This window comes from Mobula hypostoma, chromosome 10 (assembly GCF_963921235.1).
Source record: "Mobula hypostoma chromosome 10, sMobHyp1.1, whole genome shotgun sequence".
NCBI lineage: Eukaryota > Metazoa > Chordata > Chondrichthyes > Myliobatiformes > Myliobatidae > Mobula > Mobula hypostoma.
The window spans coordinates 87,467,011-87,488,961 of record NC_086106.1 but is presented as its reverse complement, the minus strand read 5'-3'; the positions used below and the strand labels follow the sequence as shown (position 1 = coordinate 87,488,961).

Here is a 21,951-nt window from a genome sequence, read left to right as displayed (position 1 = left end):
ATACTCTACAGCAGGTTGTCAAAATTGCCCAATGCATAACTGGCACCTACATACCCACCACCAAGGACATATATACAGAAAAGTGCCAGAAGAAGGCCAGTAATATCATGAAGGATCCCACCCATCCTGCTCATGGACTGTTTGTCCCACTCCCATTAGGGAGGAGGCTACGTAGTATCCACGCCAATACCACATGATTCAAAAACAGTTTCTTTCCCCAAGCAGTAAGGCTGATCAACAGCACCACCCACTAATCCACCCACTTCACCTCTTATCACCACTACTTTATTATTTGCTGTCAGTCAGCTTTTGTACAGACATTCCTGTACCTAGCTTCACTTTATGTACACATAATCAATCGATGTATATAAGCTATCTTGTGTTTATTCTGTTTTTTTATTATTGAGTTCTTTACCTTATTCTGCTTTTTTGTGGTGCATCAGGTCTGGAGTAATAATTATTTTGTTCTCCTTTGCATTTGTGTACTGGAAATATCATTAAACAATCTTGAATTGTATCTCCATCCAAATCCATAGGCGAGTAATAATGCACCAGATCAAACCTGATGCAAGATCCAAGAATGGGCTCTGTTCATCTTCACCCTCTCCACCACTGTTAATGCTGAGGAAAGCCAGCAAGAGAAACCATGGACTCCACAGAAAGCCAAATATGTCATTAAGTTCAGACTGTCTCATGTTTGCCAGCATATCTGTAGAAGTCCCAAGTTCAAGTAAATTTATTATTGAAGTATATATATTTCACCATATACAACCCTGAGATTTATTTTCTTGCAGGCATTCAGAGCAAATACAGGAAACATGACAGAATTGATGAAACGCAAACACGAGCACACTCAACGGGGCAGCTAAACAACCAGTGTGCAGAAGACCACAAACTGTGCAAACTCAAAAAGAGATTTAAAAAAAAAATCAATAAATACCAGGCCATGAGATAAAGAGTCCATAGGTTGTGGCAACATTTCAGTGATGGGGCAAGTGAAGTTGAGTGAAGTTATCCCTTCTGATTCAAGAGCCTGATGGGTTGAGGGGTAATAACTGTTTCTGAACCTGGTGGTGTGGGTTCTGAGGCTCCTGTACCACCTTTCTGATGGCAGCAGTGAGAAGAGAGCATAGCCTGGATGGTGGGGGGGGGGGGTCCGTGACGATAGATGGCACTTTACTGCAACAGTGCTCCATGTAGATGTTCTCAATGGTGGGGAGGGCTTTGCCTGTGATGGACTGGGTGATATACACTACCTTTTGTAGGCTTTTCTGTTCAAGGGCATTGGTGATTCCATACTAGACTATGAGGCAACCAGCCAATATATTTTCCACCATACATCGATAAAAGTGTGTCAGTTTTAGATGACATACTAAATATTCATAAATTTCTAAGAATGTAGAGACATTGCTGTGCTTTCTTCATAATGGCACTTACGTGCTGGACCAAGGTGTTATCATTTCCTCTGAAATGTAACACTGAGGAAGTTAAAGTTGTTGACCCACTCTACCTCTGATCTCATGATGAGGAGGACTAGCTCATGGTCTAACTAGGACTAACTAGACCTTGGTTTCCTCCTCCTGAAGTCAATAATTAGCTCTTTTGTCTTGCTCACATTGAATGAGTGGTTGCTGTTGTGGAGCCAGATTGTCATTCTCCCTCCTATATGATCTGATTCATCACCACCTTTGATTCAGCCCGACAGCGGTGTCGTCAACAAACTTAAATGTGGCATTGGAGCTGTGCTTAGCCTCACCGTCACAAGTATGAAATACTGTAAGTAGAGCAGGGGACTAAGCACACAGCCTAGTGGTGCACCTGTGCTGATGGTGATTGTGGAGGAGGTGGTGTTGCAGGTCTGGACTGACGAGGATCCGCAAGTGAGGAAATCAAGGTTCCAGTTACACAAGGAAGTATTGAGGCCTAGATATTGAAGCTTATTGATTAGTTTTGAGGGGATGGTAGTATTGAATACTGAGTTGTAGTCAATGAAAAGCATCCTAATGAGGCACCTTCACTGCCCTGATGTTTCAGGGTGGAGTAAAGAGCCAGTGAAATGGCATGTGCTGTTGACCTGTTGTGATGGTAGCAACTTGCTTTAATTTTAGTGAGTAACTGCTAATTGTCTATTTCAGAAGATTTGCGGCACAGGGTTTCAGAAGTTGAAGTCATCGATTCCTGTTGTGCAGAATTTAAATGTAAAAGTTAAGTTGTATTATATATTGGGTTAGTGAATTATGAAATGTATTATCGGGGAAAGTCAATGAAATAACATTATGAATAGATGTGGACATATGAGGAAGGATGTATGTGGATATTGGGCTGTCCTAGGTGGGTGGGTCCCAGGCTCGGATGTCTGTGGGCAGAAAGAATGAGGGCCGGTAAGTCAGCAAGTCCGGAGTTCGAATCCTGGAATTCACAATCCTCCCATCAGCAAGTCCAGGAGTTGATACTGAAGATTGAAGCCTGAAGGTCGATCAGAAGTCTAGAAGTCAAAAACCAAATGTCCAAAATGTGGAGGCAGGAGCATGGAGGCCCGAAGGCCTCTCCTGGGGTTTGGAGGACTGTCTGTGTGGGAGAGAGGAAAGGGGTTTGTTTTGCTGTTGTTGTTGAATTGCTTGTTGTGTTTATTTTGGTGTTGTGCTGAGCATCGTCAGCATCCTGTTAGCACTAGAATATGTGGTGACAATTGCTTCCAGCACATCCTTAGATTGTGTTGATTGTTAATGCAAATGACTCATTTTACTTTATCCTTCTGATGTACAAAAGATAAATAATTGGATCTGAATTTGAGAATCTTATGAACACTTCTTAACTCGGAAGTACAGAACCTCATAGTTACTGAAGATTCGGTGCCAAGTCTGGAGGCTATTTTAAAATATTCAGTTTTCAAATCCCAGGAGGAACTGCTGGCAGAATTTGATACAATTGCTGGCAAGAAAGGAACCCGGATTATTATTTGGAATATCAGAAGGTAAGTAGAGAATCTTATTCATCTGAGAAGTAAAGTTTTACATGGTTTACTACAATAATGTGAGATCGTTTTGTGAGTTAATTTGCAGTTCCCCAATATCCCAGTTCCTAAATGACCCTTCTTCCCTATAGTCATCCACTCTTTGACCATCCCCATCCATACCCCCTTCCTATCCTTTGGCCCTGTTCATTTTGCCATCCCATTTCTGAGCTGTTCGTGCTTTGCTTTATCACTTTATGAATCCTCTTCTCCCTCTTCCCAGCTAAATTCCCAGGTAGCCAGTTTTTTGGGACACTGGTTAATTGTTCTTGCTCCAGTGATTCATTTTCCCCTTTGTGAAATACACCTGCAACTCAGCTCTGCACCTCTTCCTGCTCCGTATTTGTTTTCTTTTCCTTGTGCTTCGTGATGTTACATTGCTGAATAACCATATCATTTGCAGACAGTGTTGTAATCCCAAGCAATTTCAAGGTAAAGTTGTCCTGACTTACTTCAAGAGTGCTTGGAAGATTCATACACCATTCTATGAAGGGTGGTAATCTGTGCTATTTGGGAATTGTCCGTACCTTTGAGATGAAGTAAACTGCTAGTGTTCAAATTTCAGGATAAATTGTAAAGATTGGTTTTTTTTTTGAGGAGATGACAAAGATATCGAAGGGGGTAGGGCAATGGATGCATCGACTTTAGTAAGGCATTGGAGCAGCCTCATAGTAGGCTGGTTCAGATAATTAAGTCACCTGGGATCTATAGTGACTTGGAAAGTTAGATATAAAATTGGCTTGACACTAGAAAACAGAGAATAGTGATGGAGGTTTGTTTTCCTAGTTGTTCTGTAAGCATCAGTTCTGTGACCACTGTTGTTTGTATTTACTAATGATGTGTATGAAAATATGAATGATAAGTTTACAGATGATATGAAAATTGACAGAATTGTTAATAATGAGGATTATTGTCAAAGGATAATACTCCTGTAGACCTACTGTAGATTAGTTGGAAATTTGGGCATAGAAGTGACAGATGGAGTTTAATCTGGACAAATGTAAGGAAATGCATTTGGGAGATCAAATTGAAGAGAAAAGGATGCAGTAAATGTTAGGATCCTTAGTAGTATTGTTGCAGAGAGGGATTTGAAAGAATTATGAGAGGTATTGATTTAGTAGACAATTAAGAGTCATTTACCCAGGATGTAAATTTTAAATACTAGAGAGCGTAATTTTAAGATGCAAGGCAGAATGATAGATGCCTGGAACATGCTGTCAGGGGAGGTCGTAGAAGCAGATATGAATGCGATGTTTAGGAGATATTTAAATAGATGCGTAACAGGCAGGAATAGAGAAATATGGACCATGTACAGGCAGATTAAATTCGTGACATTGGCATCATAGTTAGAGCAGATATGGTATATTCTATGTTTGATAGCATTTTGTGAGATATTGGACGATGCCTTATCCAAAATGTTAAGCTATATTTCTATGAAAAGTCACCATTTTGCATCAGAAAGAGTAGGAAAAAATAAGCAAAAGTGAATATTTCCATTTTTTTTACTAGATTCCACAGTCATAGTTTAATATTAGTGATATAGCAGAAGTAGAGAATCTCTGTAATCCTGATCTCAACGAGAGAAGATAAGACATTAGATTGTGTCTGAAAGTTTTCATCTCAGTGATGACAGTCTTCGAACAACTGTGTTTGTAAATAATACACAGCAGAGAATCCAGGTATAAGATGGAGTCTTCATTACTCTGTGGGAGTAGGCACTTTGCATATTCACATATTTTGCATCCTGTTCCCCTGTAGCACAAGTTCTTCTCATATTGATAACTCCCAGAATGGATTGCTGCTAATGGTGTTACCATTGAGGCACTCATTGAATAAGAATTTCAATAGGTAAAAACTGGGGGAAAATAGTCATTGCTAGTGTAAGCAAATTAGCTGTTTATGCAGGCGACAGTGAGACTCACCAAAACAGCTTAACAGTAACAGCAACAAACTAACATGGTGTACTCCTAGTTACAGTGTGACAGTTCTAAGACCACACATCAGATCTAGAGTTCTCAGTTATGCCAACAAGGCTCAAAATGGAAATTGCACAAATTGAAGACATATCGGATTACAGAACAGCAGAAGATATGCTAAACACAAGCAAGTCTACAGATGCTAGAAATCTAAAGCAATACACACAAAATGCTGAAGGAACTGAGCAGGTCAGGCAGCAACTATGGGAATGAATAAACAGTGGAAGTTTTGCACTGAGAACCTTCATTTCCAGACCACAACTATTTCACTTGGAAATGTAATAGGTTAAATTGATCTTGTACAAAATTTGGATAGAACAAGCAAGTGCAAACAGATGCAGTTTCTGAGCTTTGATGTTGTAAGTATGCGTGTGCTTATTTTATATCTCTAAAGTCCCATACAGATTTTGTTTTAAAGTGGCAAGGGGAAATATTTCTTAAGCACATTGTATTTTCTTGGTATTCTTATATTTCTCAGTCTATTAGTTTGTGAATAATTTAATACTTTTGCTTTACATTGAGGGGATGTATTTTTTTTGTTACTATGCCTCATAAGTTAAGGATTTGGAAGTGTCAAGAGCCACTGATTCTCTGGAAAAGCATCTTGTGCAATAATTTGCTCCCACAACAGTTACCAACTCAATCTCTTACAGGGTTGATTTTGAAAAGTAATTAAGCTCTCAAATGTCTACCTATTTCATACAGAAAATAGTTCATTTGTGGCGTGATATTCAAACATTTCACATTTATCATTATTTGTCTCCATACTTGTCTGACAACCCTTAAGTAATTATCTGAATATTTTCTGATGCGGAAAAGCAGATTCAACCTGTTTTTCTAAGCAGAATTGCTAATTTCAACAAACATATAGCTCTATATAAAAATGTTATAAAAATCTACAGTACGTGAACATCTGAAATACAGAAAATGCTGGAATCATTCAGCAGGACAAATAGCATCAGTACAAATGCAAATAGAGTTAACATTTTAAGTTGAAGACCCTTCAGCAGAACAGTTCCGGATCAGTTCTTCATTTTTCTATAACTTCTTCTCGTTTATAAAAGGCTTTTATATTTTTCAGAAACAAGGATGGAAAACCTGAGCTGGATTTCGAAACAGATCAGTATGATATAAGGATCCCAGATATCAATTGTGAGGAGAGTGCAGGAAAGAAGAAAAGCTACAAACGGCCAGAGAGGCTGGATCAGGACATTCCTGAAAGTGACTACTCGTTAAGAGTCAGTATTTGAGTGTGGAATTTTTTATTATTTCTACTTTATTTCAAAAAAGAATAGGTCTGAGTATTGGATAGTCCTTCACATTAGGATTGGTAATACTTATTTACCATATTCATGGCAATTTGATCACGCAGTCTGTAACTCCAGATGTTTTATAGCATGCCGTAAGACCATAACACATAGAAGCAGAATTAGATCACTTGTTCCATTGAGTCTGCTCCACCAGTACTTAATGGCTGATTTATTATCCCTCCTGCCATCTCCATGTAACCTTTGACACCCTGAATAATCAAGAACCTATTGACCTCCACTTTCAATATAGAATGACGTCCTCTACAGCTGTCTGCTGCAATGCATTCCACAGATTCACCACCTCTGGCTAAAGAAATTACTTCTCATCTCTGTTCTAAATGGACATTCCTCTATTCTGAGATTGTGCTTTCTGGTCCTAGACTTGCCCACAGTAGGAAACATCCTCACCACATCCATTCTATCTAGGACTTACAATATTTAATAAATTTCAATGAGATCTGCCGTCATTTGTCTAAACCCTGGTGAGTATAGGCCCAGAGCTATCAAACCTTTTCATTCCTGGAACCATTGTTGTGCACCTTCTCTGGACTCTCTCCAATGCCAGCACATCTTTTCTTAGATAAGGGGCCAAAAACTGCTTGCAATACTCCCAGGTACGGTCTGAACAATGTCTTAGAAAGCCTCAGCTTCACATCCTTGTTCTTGTATTCTAGTCCTCTTGAAATGAAGACTATAGACCATAAGACATGGTAGCAGAGTTAGCACATTTGGCCCAACGAGTTCGGTCCACTATTTCATTATGGCTGATCCATTTCCCTCTCAACTCTGTTCTCCTGCCTTCCCCTATATCTTTTCATGCCCTGACTAATCAAGGACCTATTGACCTCTGCCTTAAATATACCCAATGACCTGGTCTCCACAGCCACCTGTGGCAATAAATTCCACAGATTCACCACCCCCTGGCCAAAGTAATTCCTCCTCACCTCCATTCTAACTGGACATCCCTCTATTCTGAGGCTGTGCCCTCTGGTCCCAGATTCCCCCACTATAGGAAACATCCTCTCCACATCCACTCTATCTAGGCCTTACAAAATTGAGAGGTTTCAATAAGATACCACCCCTCCCCATTCTTCTAAATTGCAGTGAGTACTGGCCCAGAGCCATCAAACGCTCCTCATACGATAACCCATTCATTCCCAGAATCAGTCCTGCGAACCTCCTGTGAACCCTCTCCAATGTCAGCCATGACCCGTTTTTACATAGGGGTCCAAAACTGTTCACAATACTTCAAATGAGGCCACACCAGTGCCTTGTAAAGTCACAGCGTTATGCCCTTGTTTTTATATTCTAGTCCTCTAGTCCTTGAAATGAATGCTACTGACTCAACCTGCAAGTTGAGCTTTAGGGAATCTTGCATGAGGACTTCAAAGTTCCTTTGTGCCTCGGATTTTTGACTTTTCTCCCCATTTAGAAAATAGTCAGTGCTTTTACTCTATCTATCAAAGTGCATGACCATACACTTCCTGACACAGTATTCCACCTGCCACTTCTTTACCCATATTCCTAATCTGTCTAAGCCCTTTTGCAGCCTCCCTGATTCCAACACCTAAATCTTTGACATACAACAAAAAATAGAACTGGTCCCAACACTGAATCCTGCGGATCGCCACTAGTCACTGGCACCCACTCAGAAAAGGTTTTTTCCACGTTTTGTCTCCTGCCAATTAGCCAATATTTTATCTGTACTAGTATCTTTCCTGTAATACCATGGGTTCTTATCTTGCTAAGCAGCCTCATGTGCAACACTTTGTTAGAGGCTTTTTGAAAATCCAAATACACAGCATTCACTCATTCTCCTTTGTCTATTCTGCTTGTTATTTCTCCAAATAATTCTAATAAATTTGCCAGGCAAGATTTTCCCTTAAGGAAACTATGCTGACTTTGGCCTATTTTATCACGTGCCTTCAAGTACCCCAAAGCCACATCCTTAACAATTGACTCCAACATTTTCCCAGCCACTAAGATAAGACTAACTTGCCTATAATGTCCTTTCTTCTGCCTCCTTCCCCTCTTGAAAAGTGGAGTGACATTTGTAATTTTTGTGCTCCTCCAGAACCATGCCAGAATCTATTGATTCTTGAAAGTTCATTACTCCACAATCTCTTCAGCTATCTCTTTCAGAACCCTGGGATGCAGTCCATATAGTCCAGGTGACTTATCTACTTTCTGACCTTCCTGCTGCCAAGTATCTTCTCCCTAGTAATAACAACTGCATTCACTTTTGCCTGCAGACACTTATCAACTTCTGGCATATTGCTCATGTTTCCACAGTGAAGGCTGATGCAAACTACTTATTCATTTCATCCACCATTTCCTTATCCCCCATTATTATGTCTCAAGTATCACTTTCTAGTGGTTCGATATCTACTCTCGCCTTTCTTTTGACTGGCTTCCCTTGTCAGCCACTGTTGCGTCATCCTACCTTTTAGAATATTACTTCTTCACTGGAATGTATCTGACCTGCGGCTTGGAAATTGCTCCCAGAAACTCCAGCCATTGCTGCTCTGCCATCAACCATGCTAGTGTCCCCTTCCAATCAATTTTAGCCAGCTCTTCTCTCATGTCTCAGTAATTCCTTTTACTCCACTGTAACACGGATACATATGATTTTAGCTTCTTTCAAATTACAGGGTAAATTCTATTATGATCTCTGCCTCCCAAGGGTTCCTTACCTTAAGCTCCCTAATCAATATGTTTAATTGCACATCACCCAATCCAGAATAGCCGATCACCTAGTGAACTCAACAACAAGCTACTCTAAAAAGCCATCTTGGGCATTCTATAAATTCTCTGTTTTGGGATACAACACAACCCGATTTTCCCAATCTACTTGCATATTGAAATCCCCCATGACTATTGTAGCATTGTCCTTTTGACATGCATTTTCTATCTCCCACTGATTCTATACCCCACACCCTGGCTACTGTTTGGAGATCTGTATATAACTCCAAACAGGGTTTTCTTTTTACTATTGCAGTTTCTTAACTCTACCCACAAGGATTTTATGTCTTCTGATCCTATGTCACCTCTTTCTAAGGATTTGATTTAGTTTCTATCCCCCTGCCTACCTGTCTGTCCTTTCAATACATTGTGTATCCTTAGATGTTATGCTCCCAACTATAATCTTCATTCAGCTACAGCTCAGTGATGTGTCCATGCCATAGCTGCCAATCTCGAACTGCACTACAAGATCATCTACCTTATTCCCTGTACTGTGTGCATTCATATATAACACCTTCAGTCCTGTATTCATCATGCTTTTCGATTTTTTTTCCCCTGTTATACTGCAGCTCATCTCACTGACTGCAATTTTGCCCTATCATTTTCTTGTCCTTCCTGACAGCCTCTGCTTGTATGACAACTGCCCCATCATCAGCCCTATCACTTAGATCCCCATCCCCCTACCCTCTCTAACTGCTCTAGCAAATCTGCCTGCAAGGATACTGGGTCTCGTCTGGTTCAATGAATGTTGAAATTGCATTTGCCTTTCTTCCCACCAACTTACCCGTTAGAAAATAATCTATGCCTTTATTCCTTGTACTAAAGTGCATGACCAGACATTTCCCTGCAATATATTCCATTTACCACTTCTTTGCCCATTCTTCCAATCTGTTCAACTTGCTGCAGACTCTTTGCTTTCTCCATACTACCTGCCCCTCCACCTATCATGTTATTTGACCATATGATTTCATGTCACATGGAATTTGAATAAGTGACATTCATTTTGGAAATACCTTAATGGAATATTTCAATATCACCAATTCCAATACAAAATACTTCCTTATTTTATTGTGTCATAGAGAAGTGCAGCATGGAAACAGGCCCTTCAGCCCATCTAGTCCTTGCCAAAACCACTTAAACTGCCTACTCCCATTGACCTTGACCATAGCCCTTCATATCCCTTCTATCCATGTACCTATCCAAACTTCTCTTAAACATTGAAGTGGAGCTCACGTACACAACATGTGCCGCCAGCTCATTCCACTCTCTCATGACCCACTGAGTGAAGGAGCTTCCCTTCATGTTTCCCTTAAACTTTTTACCTTTCACCCTTAAGCCATGACCTCTGGTTGTAGTCCCACCCCACCTTAGTGGAAAAACTAAGGGAGGTGATTGCTGAGCCTCTGACGATGATCTTTGCATCGTCAATGAGGACAGGAGAGATTCCGGAGGATTGGAGGGTTGCGGATGTTGTTCCCTTATTCAAGAAGGGGAGTTGAGATAGCCCAGGAAATTGTAGACCAGTGAGTCTTACGTCAGTGGTTGGTAAATTGATGGAGAAGATCCTGAGAGGCAGGACTTATGAACATATGGAGAGGCATAATATGATTAGGAACAGTCAGCATGGCTTTGTCAAAGGCAGGTCGTGCCTTATGAGCCTGATTGAATTTTTTGAGGATGTGATAAAACACATTGATGAAGGTGGAGCTGTAGATGTAGTGTAAATGGATTTCAGCAAGGCATTTGATAAGGTACCCCATGCAAGGCTTATTGAGAAAGAAAAGGGGCATGGGATCCAAGGGGACATTACTTTGTGGATCCAGAACTGGCTTGCACACAGAAAGCAAAGAGTGGTTGTAGACGGGTCATATTCTGCATGGAAGTCAGTGACCGGTGGTGTGCCTCAGGGATCTATTCTGGGACCCCTACTCTTTGTGATTTTTATAAATGACCTGCATGAAGAAGTGGAGGGATGGGTTAGTAAATTTGCTGTTGACACAAAGGTTGGGGGTTTTGTGGATAGTGTGGAGGGCTGTCAGAGCTTACAGCGGGACATTGATAGGATGCAAAACTGGGCTGAGAAGTGGCAGATAGAGTTCAATCCAGATAAGTATGAGCTGCTTCATCTTGGTAGGTCAAATATGATGGCAGAATATAGCATTAATGGTAAGACTCTTGGCAGTGTGGACGATCAGAAGGATCTTGGGGTCCGAGTCCATAGGACACTCAAAGCTGCGAGGCAGGTTGACTATGTGGTTAAGAAGGCATATGGTGCATTGGACTTCCATCAACCATGGGATTGAGTTTAAGAGCCGAGAGGTAATGTTACAGCTATATAGGACCCTGGTCAGACCCCACTTGGAATATTGTGCTCATTTCTGGTCACCTCACCACTGGAAGGACGTGGAAACCATAGAAAGGGTGCAGAGGAGATTTACAAGGATGTTGCCTGGATTTGGGAGCATGTCTTATGAGAATAAGTTGAGTGAACTCGGCCTTTTCTCCTTGGAACAACGGAGGATTAGGGGTGTACAAGATAATGAGAGGCTTTGATCGTGCATCATTGATCATTGATAGTCAGAGGCTTTTTCCCAGGGCTGAGATAGCTAGCATGAAAGGGCACAGTTTTAAGGTGCTTGGAAGTAGGTACAGAGGAGATGTCAGGGGTAAGTTTTTTACGTAGAGAGTGGTGAGTGCGTGGAATGGGCTGCCGGCGGTGGCGGTGGAGGCGGAAACAATAGGATCTTTTAAGAGGCTCCTCTTAAAAGGTACATGGAGCTTAGAAAAATTGAGGGATATGAGTAAGCCCTAGATATTTCTAAGGTAATTACATGTTCGTCACAGCTTTGTGGGCCAAAGGGCCTGTATTATGCTGTAGGTTTTCTATGTTTCTAACCTGCTTGCACTTACCCTATCTATACCCCTCATAATTTTGTATACCTCTGTCAAGTCTCCTCTAAATCTTCTACGTTCTAAAGAATACAGTTCTAACCTGTTCAGTCTTTCCTTATAACTCAGGTCCTACTGATCCAGCAACATCCTTGTAAATTTTCTCTGAACTCTTTCAACCTTGTTTACATCTTTTCTATTGGTAGGTGACCAGAACTGCACACAATACTCCAAATTGGGCCTAATCAACATCTTACACAACTTCAACATAACACCCCATCTTCTGTACTCAGTGCATTGATTTATGAAGGCCAATGTGCCAAAGCTTTCTTTATGACCATATCTACCTGTACGCCCAGATGCCTTTGTTCTGCCACACTCCTGTGTCCTACTTTTCACTGTGCAAAACCTCGCACTTGTCTGCTTTAAATTCCATCTGCCATTTTCCAGCCCATTTTTCCAACTGATGTAGATCCCTCTGCAAGCCATGATAGCCTTCCTCAAATTCCACTATTCCCCCAAACTTGGTGTCATCTGCACATTTGCTGATTAAGTTAATCACATTATCATCCAGATCATTGATGCAGGTGACAAACAATCAGGGACCCAGCAATGATTCCTGTGGTACACCACTAGTTACAGGCCTCCGGTCAGAGAGGCAACCTTCTACTACCACTATCTAGCTTCTCCCACAAAGCCAATGTCTAATCCAATTTTCTACCTCATCCCGAATGCCAAGCGACTGAACCTTCTTGACCAGCTTCCCTTACAGGACCTCGTGAAATGCTTTACTAAATTCCATATAGACAACATCCACTGTCTTGTCTTCAGCCAAATTTCCTGGTGACTTACTGGAAAACTGTATAAGATTGGTTAGATGTGACCTACAAAGCCATGCTGACTATCCTTAATCAGTCCATGTCTACCTAAATACTTATATGTATACAGTCCCTTAGATTATCTTCCAATAACTTTCTCACAACTGTTATCAGACTCACTGGCCTATAATTTTCTGGTTTCTCTTCAGAGCCTTTTGTAAAACAGCAGAACAAACTTCAGTTCTGATACTTATTCTGTCGTGAAGGATGTTTTAAATATCTCTGCTAGGGTCCCTGCAGGTTCTGCACTTGGCTCCTGAAGGAACGCCTTGTCAAGCCCTGGGGATTTATTCACCCTGATTTGCCTCAGGGTAGCAAACACCTCCTCCTCAGTAATCTGTACAGGGTCCATGAAGTTGATGCAGCTTTGCCTCACTTCTAAACTCTCTCTTTCCGGCTCCTGAGTAAATATAGATGCGAAGAATACATTTAAGATGTCCCTCATCTTTTTTGGCTCTACACAATGATTACCATTCTGGTCTTCCAGAGGACCAATTTTGTTCCTTGCAATCCTTTTGCATTTAACATATCTGTAGAATCCCTTAGGATTCACCTTTGCCTTGTTTGCTAGGGCAACTTCATGCTTTCTTTCAGCCTTCTTTCTTAAGTTTCTTCTTGCATTTCTTGTACTCCAGAAGCACCTCCTTTGTTCTTACCTGCCTGCACCTGTGATGATCTTTTTTTTCTCTTAAATGGGGCCTCAATATCTTTAGAAAACCAAGGTTCCCTACACTTGTTATTGTTGTCTTTTATTCTGGCAGGTATGTACGAGCTTTGTACTCCCAAACTTTCATTTTTGAAGGACTCCCAACTTACAAGTACACCTTTGCCAGAAATCAGCCTGTCCCAGTCCACACTTGCCAGATCATTTCTGATACCAGTTCCTTTCTCCTATTTAGAATCTCAACCTGTGGACCAGACCTATCTTTTTGCCTGTTTACTTTGAAACTAATGGTATTGTGGTCACTGGATGTAAAATATTCCCCTACACAAACTTCAGTCACCTACCCTGTCTCATTCCCCAACAGCAGACCCAGTCATTGGGACTGCTATGTATACATATAGCAGTGATCTGTCATTGGGACTTCTATGTACTAATGAAAGAAACTTTCCTGTACCTATTTCACAAACTCTATCCCTGCCCTTTAACTTGGCATCTAACTCCCTGTACTCCCTGTGCAGAACTTTGTTACTCGTCCTACCCATGTCTTTAGTACCTTCATGGACCACAACCTCTGGCTGTTACCCTCCCACTTAAGAATTCTGAGGACTTGACCCGAGATGACCCACACCCTGGCACCTGGGAGGCGACGTATCATCCGGGAAACTCATTCTAACCCATAGAACCTCCTGTTCATTCCCTTAACTAACAAATCCTCTATCACCATAGTGTGCCTCTTCTCTCCTCTTCCCTTCTCTCACAGCGCCAGATTCAGTGCCAGTGACCCGGCCACAGTGACTTTTCTCTGTTAGTTCATTCTCCCACCCCACCCCCCCCAAACAGTATCCAAAGTGATATACTGGTTGTTAAGGAGGATGGCCACATCTGCTCTGTCTCCTTAACCCCTTTCTCCTTCCTGACTATCATCCTGTTTCTTGTGTCCTGCATATTGATAACTACCTCTCTATATGTCCTGTCTATTTCCTCTTCAGTCTCCCAATGTTCTGGAGTTCATCCAGTTCCAGCTCCAACTCCTTAACGCGGGTTGTTAGAAGCTGCAGCTGGATGCACTTGCAGTTGTAGTTGTTAGGGGCACTGAAGGTCTCCCTGCCTTCCCACATCCCACAAGAGGAGAATTCAACTATCCTGCCTGGCACGACTACTGTCCTAACTGAACAGACTGAAGCCTCAAAGAGCTAAAGTGTCAAGATCAACACTCTGACTCTGTCCACTTTCCCACCCTATAGGGAGCAATTAAAATGATAAATTAAGGAAAGATATATATAAGCGTAGAAAGATCTAATGATAAGTGTTTCAAAAAAAGCTGTTTCTGTATAAAACCTGCATCATCATGAACTATCAACTTGATTATCTTCCGTGGTTTTTGCAGCATTTAGCTTGAGAGAAAACTTTCCTTAACTGCTGAATATGCTGTTGAAGTACGCCCCTACATTATATAGAACATAAAATATAGAACAGCACAGCACAGAGATTGACCCTACAGCCACAAACTGGTGTCAAACTAATTAAATTAGTAATTGAAAGCCTAACTAAACTAATCCCTTCTGCCTACACAATATCCTTCCATTTGTTACACATTCATATATTAGTCCAGGCACCCACCACTTTGTGTAAAATAATTTGTGCCACAGATCTCCTTTGAACTTATCCCTTCTCACTTAAAATACATGCCATCTGATATTGAAACATTTCAACCCTGGGATAAAGATTCTGGCTATCTTCTCTATGTATTCCTTTCATGATCTTACAAATCTCTATCAGATCTTCACCATTCCAGAGAAAGCAACCCAAGTTTTTCCAACCTCTCGTTATCGCACATGCCCTCTAATCCAGACAGCATCCTGGTAAAACTTTTCTGCACCCTCTCCAAAACCTCAACAGCCTTCCTATAACAGCTAACCAGAACTGAATGCAGTATTCCAGATACATATTGTATTATGCTGCAACATAACATCCCAACATCTTCAACTCAATTCTTTGGCTGATAAAGGCAATGAACCCATATTCCTCCTTTATCACACTATCAGCGTGTGTAGCCACTTTCTGGGAGCTATGGACTTGGACCCAAAGATCCCTCTTTTTATCAACGCTGTTAAGAGTCTTGCTATTAACAGTTTACCTGGTAGATTCTCAACTAAGTTGTTCTAATCACGATGGTTGTAACCTGAACCCTCGACAAGAATTGTCAAAATTTGTTGTTTGTTTCATATTTGTGTATTTAGTTATTTTTTTCTCATAAATTCAGGAGAATTTAATTCTGACGTCAACTGCTGTAATGCGGGGTACACTTGTTAGTGAAGCGTGCTTTCATTTCTGTTGCAAGTGTGTCATGTACAGATGAACATTGCATTTTTGATACTGTTGTTCAGCGCAGAGACAGTCCCTTTGGCCCACCAAATCCATGATGATTTTTTGTGCCAATTCACACTCATCCCATTTGCCCCATTAGGATTCAATCTTACAATGTCATGTCTATTTAAGTGTATATCTACATGCCCCGGAGCGTCGTAATTATACCTGATTCTACTTGTTGCTGGCAACATGATCCCAATATCAACCATTTGCCTCAGATCCTCTTTCTCTCACCTAAAATCTGTGTCCATTTGTTTTTGATACCTCTAACATGGGGAAAAAAAAAAATTTCTCATAATCGTGAAAACTTCTATTAGGTCATTTGGCCTTCTTCTGGTGTGTGATAATTTCCATCAAACTTCAGGTGAGGAGGAAAAATGGGTGCAGTGGGAAAAGTGAAAAATTCTTTTCCAGTGTTTAGTGGAGGCCTGAATGTGGTTGTTTACCTGTTAGCACTGAACTCGATTTTAGAATCTAGTTTGGTAAAACAATTATACCATGTTTAATTATACCATTGTTTAAGAACCATGCTTGTATGGACTAGTTTCAAGAAATCATCAAGGTTTTTTAAAAGGTGAGGACTGCAACATGACAAAGTATTTACTATATTTTTATATCTTCTGATAGGCATATTGTAGCATTTTATATCTGAAGCCCCGAATGCAGATCATATTGCGTAAGAAGAAAATCAAAGCACAGCTTATCACAAAGAGCTTGGCCCACATTGAATATGATGTTTATAGACCTAATTTTATTGTATCCTTTTTGTGAGTTTACATCAATAAGCATCAATTGTTTTGTCTCTGATTACAGTCAACTGTTGCTACTTTTTTATCAAAATTGTTCAGTTTACAGATTCTTACAGTAAATGAAAGCAATGTTGAACATTCTTTCCTCTCAACAAAACCAACATTTGTAATCATAACACACACAAAGTGCTGGAGGAACTCGCAGGCTGCGCAACATTTAGGAAAAGAATACAGGTCGATGTATTGGGCCGAAACCCCTTTGGCAGGACTGGAGAAAAAAGCGGAGGAATAGATTTAAAAGGTGGGAGTGGAGAGAGAGCCAGATGATAGATGAACCCTGGAGGGGGAGGGATGAGGTAAAGAGCTGCAAAGTTGATTGGTGAAAGAAGTTGAAGGCCATGGAAGAAAGAAAAGGGGGGAAGAGTACCAGAGGGAGGCGATAGGCGGGCAGGGAGTTGAGGTGAGAAAGAGAAAAGGGGATGGGAAATGGTGAAGGTGGAGGGAGTCGGGGGGGCATCATCGGAAGTTTGAGAAATCCATGTTCATGCCATCAGGTTGGAGGCTACCCAAATGCTATACAAGGCATTGTTCCTTCAACCTAAGTGTGGCCTTATCATGACAGTGGAGAAGGCCATGGATGGACATACTGGAATTGGAATGGGAAGTGGAATGAAAATGGGTGGCCACTGGGAGATCCTGCTTGTTCTGGTGGACAGAGTGCTCGCCGAAGCGGTCCCCCCAATCTATGTCAGGTCTCACCAATATACAGGAGGCCACACCAGGAGCACCGAACAGACCCCAACAGACTCACTGGTGAGCTGTCGCCTCACCTGGAAGGACTGTTTTGGGCCCTGAATGGTAGTGAGGGAGGAGATGTAGGGGCAGTTGTAGCATGTGTTCCGCTTGCAAGAACAAGTGCCAATGAGTTCAGGTTCCCTGGCCCCTGTCATCTTATTTTTACTGTGGATGTCCAGTCTCTGTGCACCTCCATCCCCCACCAGAAAGGCCCCAATGCTCTCCATTTTTTTTTCTGGACATCAGACCAAATAAATTTTCCTTTGGCTCCTCCCGCTTCCTTCTAATAAAAGGGATAGCCATGGGCACTGGCATGGGTCCCAGCTATGCCTGCCTGTTTGTTAGCTATGTACAACAGACTATGTTCTAAGCCTATGCTGGTGACCGTCCTACACTTTTCCTACACTACATTGACAATTGCATTGGTGCTGCTTCCTACACTAAAGGAGAAATTATTTAGAGTGAGGATAAGTTCCGTTAGGTGGAGGAGAGCGCTGGTGGAGGGTAACTGCTTAGGTCTGGTATAGGGACTGTTGTCATGAGACCATACTTGGGTTGGAGGAACAGTACCTTTTATTCCGTTAAGGTAGCCTTCAACCTGATGGCATGAACATCGATTTCTTAAGCTTACAGTAATGTCCCCCGCCACCTTCACCATTTCCCATCCCCTTTTCCCTCTTTCATCTCATCTCCTTGCCCACCCATTGCCTTCCTCTGGTGTGCCTCACCCTTTTCTTTCTTCCATGTCCTTTTGTCTCTTTCACCAATCAATTCCCCAGCTCTTTACTTCATCCCTCACCCTCCAGCTTTCACCTATCACCTCATGTTTCTCTCTCCCCTCCCCCCCCCCCAATTTTTAAATCACAGCTTCTTTCTCCAGTCCTGCCGAAAAATTTCGGCCTAAAACGCTGACTGTACTCTTTTCCATAGATGCTGCCTGGCCTGCTGAGTTCCTCCAGCATTTTGTGTGCGTTGCTCGGATTTCCAGCATCTGCAGATTTTCTCTTGTTTGTAATCATTAAGTGATCATCACTCTTTTAATTAGACGAGTTGGTAGTTGTTTGAAAGCATGCTGAGTTTTTGTTCCTTGATGTTACAAAAGCTCAATGATTTTTGACATACTGTAAGAACTAACATAATTTCTTGACGTAATTTTGAATTTCTGTAAGAGAATAATGAATCCAAATTAGGATTATCATCACTGACATGTTGTAAAATTTGTTTTATTGTGGCAGCAGTACAGTGCAATACATTAGAAAGTTACAATAAGAAATGGATATGTATGTATAGTACAAAAGGGAGCATAATACTGAGATAGTATTAGGGTCATGGATGCTACCCAAATGGTTCATTATAACGGACAGGCAGATGTTTGCTGATCAATATTGTATTTAATTAGCTAGCTGCTAGATTTCAATTTTAGGTTTATTAAATAAGATCTTATATGAGCCTTTCCTATCACAAATACAATAAAATTGAAAAGTACTGCAGGGGAACTGGCTCTTTGCCCCACATGGTTTGTGCTGAACATAATACCAAATTAAATTGAGTCTCTTCTGCATGCATATTATCCATATTCCTCCATTCACTGTATATTTATCTGCTTTCTTAAAGCATCTTAAACACCACTATTGTATCTGCTTCACTACCGCCCCCCCCCAACAACAACCTATTCCAGAGATCTACCACTCTGTGTAAAAAAATATAATAATTCACCCAGCACATTTCCTTTATACTTTCCCCTTCTCACCTTTAAATGCATTTGTTCTAGTATTTGACATTTCTTTCCTGGGGTAAGAAGATTCTGATTGTCTGCTCTCTCTGTAGCTTCCCATAATTTTATGAACTTCTATCAGGTTTTTCCTCACCCACAAACTACAAGTTTGGCCATGCAGGCAACATCCATTGCTCCAGCCTCAATCCAGCATAATCCTGCAAGTCTCTCAAGTCTCCTAAATCCGTTAATCCTTTCTCCTCATCCCAGACCATCATCAATCGGTAAAATTAATGTAAGAAGTTGCAGTTATTTCTACAAAGTATCATAACTCCTGTGCAGTTTAGTGTCATAAAATGGGGCATGGCATTGAGAAGTAGAGTCGAAACTTGATGTTGCAATTAGTCCTGTGATTTTTGCATTTAGGAATTAGATTTAGGAAGGTATTTTAATTATGACTGCTATTATTGACAATGTTAATACTAGTTAATTAGTATGCTCCAGAAAGCTTTTCACTTACTATATCGCAATGGAGCTAACTTTTCTAATTATCTGGTTCCTTTATATGGTTTTTTTGTATATTGAGAAAACCAAATACAGATTTGTTGACCACTTGGCGGAACATATCGGTACAGTTTAGAAATGTGACCTTGACTGACCTCTGACCTCTTTCACTGTTCCAATGAACCTCAACATTCAGTTGAACAAATAAATCTTGCTATTGAACACATTATATCTATGAGTTCAACAATTTCAGAAGGTCAACAATTACAGATTTTGCATTTTACATTTCATTAACACGAGAAAATCTGCAGATGCTGGAAATCCAAGCAATGCCCACAAAATGCTGGAGGAACTCATCAGGCCGGGCAGTGTCTGGACATTTTGGGCCTAGACTTCAAGTTCTGATGAAAGGCCTCAACCCAAAACTATGATTGTTTACTCTTTTCTTTAGATGCTGCCTGCGCTGATGAGTTCCTCCAGCATTTTGTATGTGTTGTTTTATTGTGCTTTTTACTGTTTATATTAGATAATTAATCATTTTCTCCTACTGAACACCTTCTCCAAGTCCTCACCATTTTACCACCCTCTTTCAACCTTCACTATCATCCCTTTTATGATTTCATCTCTCTTGCCCTTCAGCCCATCACAGATCCTTTTGTATCTCCTCTCGTTGTCTTCGCATCTTAAAACTTATCTCTTGCTTTTCTTGGTTTTGATAGCAAATTATTGACTTATTTTTTACTCTGCAGATACTGCCTGACATTGATAGTGTCAGCATTTTTCTTCAAAAACAATTGAAATTTTGAATAGGAAAATGTATTTTCAAATACTGTTGAGGTAAAGGTAATTTTTTAAGCATTTTTGGAACCACCTCTAATCTTTATATCGTTTTATTCTTTGATTCCTCAGTAAAGTTGTTCATAATTTTTGTAATTTGGAAAATACTTTTTATTTATTCTATTTATTGGTGTAAAATGGATGTATTTGCATATTAATTCTTTCTGCCATATTTATTTCATCCAATCATTCTGTGATCCTTTACAAATTTTTTGATCCCACCTTTGCTTTCTACTCTTAAATTTTGTCAGTTGGCTGTCTATGTCATACAATAAAAAGCAACAAGCTTTATTTACTGTACATGACCCAAGGCAAAATTACAATTCGCCATCTGCTCATTGAAGTGTATCCATGAAATCCTTTTCTGTCTGTTACCTTCTATCTGAATGACTTCCACCCAGTTGCACTAACCCCCATCATTGCAGAGTGCTTTGAGAGACTAGTTCTATCAGTTCAATCTAACTAGTTCAATCCTGTCTGCCCGCTACCCTGGACCCCCATCAATTTGCCTATCGCACCATCGGGTCAACAGAGGACGCCATCTCCACGGCAACTCACTCTGCCCTGACCCACCTGGACAGCCCCAACTCTTACGTCAGAATGCTGTTCATTGACTTTAATTTGGCATTCAATACTGTGACCCCCTCCAAGCCAATCGCCAAACTTCACCAGCTTGGTATCAGCTCATCCCTCTGCAATTGGACCTTAGACCTTCTGACTAACAGACCCCAATCAGTTAAGTTAGACAATCTCTCCTCCTCCACTCTCACCCTGAACACTGGCGTGCCTCAAGGCTATGTGCGGAGCCCTCTTCTGTACTCCCTTTTTACCAATGACTGCGTTCCTGTACGTGGTTCTAACTTCATAATCAAGTTCGTAGACGACACCACGGTGGTTGGGCTGATCAGAGGGGGTAATGAGACGGCCCACAGGGACGAGGTCCAGCACCTGGCCTCATGGTGTGCTGACAACAACCTGGCCTTTATCACCCAGAGGACCAAGGAGATCATTGTGGACTTAAGGCATGCTAGGAGCCACACTCATGTCCCCATCTACGTCAACGGAGCTGTAGTGGAGCGTGTATCAAGCTTCAAATTCCTTGGTGTCCACATTTCCAAGGATCTCACCTGGTCCCTGAACTCCTCCATCCTGATCAAAAAGGCGCAACAGTGCCTTTATTTCCTGTGGAGCATCAAGAAAGCTCACCTCTATCCCAGAATACTGACGGACTTTTACCACTGTACCATTGAGAGCATACTCACCAACTGCATTTCAGTGTGGTATGGCAATTGTCCCGTATCGGACCGCAAAGCATTCCAGCGTGTGGTGAAAACTACCCAGCGGATTATCGGCACCCAATTGCCCACCATTGAGAACATCTACCATAAACGCTGCCTGGGCAGGGCGAAAAGCATTATCAAGGATGCATTCACCCTAACCATGGACTTTTTACTCTCCTCCCATCCGGTAGGCGCTACAGAAGCCTCCACTCCTGCACCAGCAGGCACGG

General features: G+C 41.3%; 1 protein-coding gene across 1 annotated transcript in view; it reads left to right on the top strand.

The window, feature by feature from the left end:
- Window positions 1-21,951, top strand: part of zgc:152774 (uncharacterized protein LOC553526 homolog) — a 152,191-nt gene that overhangs the window by 46,543 nt on the left and 83,697 nt on the right. The window contains exons 5-7 of the mRNA XM_063060796.1: window positions 2,828-2,974; window positions 6,071-6,227; window positions 16,470-16,598. Coding sequence (XP_062916866.1) covers window positions 2,828-2,974; window positions 6,071-6,227; window positions 16,470-16,598 — 433 coding nt within the window. The remainder of the gene's footprint in view (window positions 1-2,827; window positions 2,975-6,070; window positions 6,228-16,469; window positions 16,599-21,951) is intronic.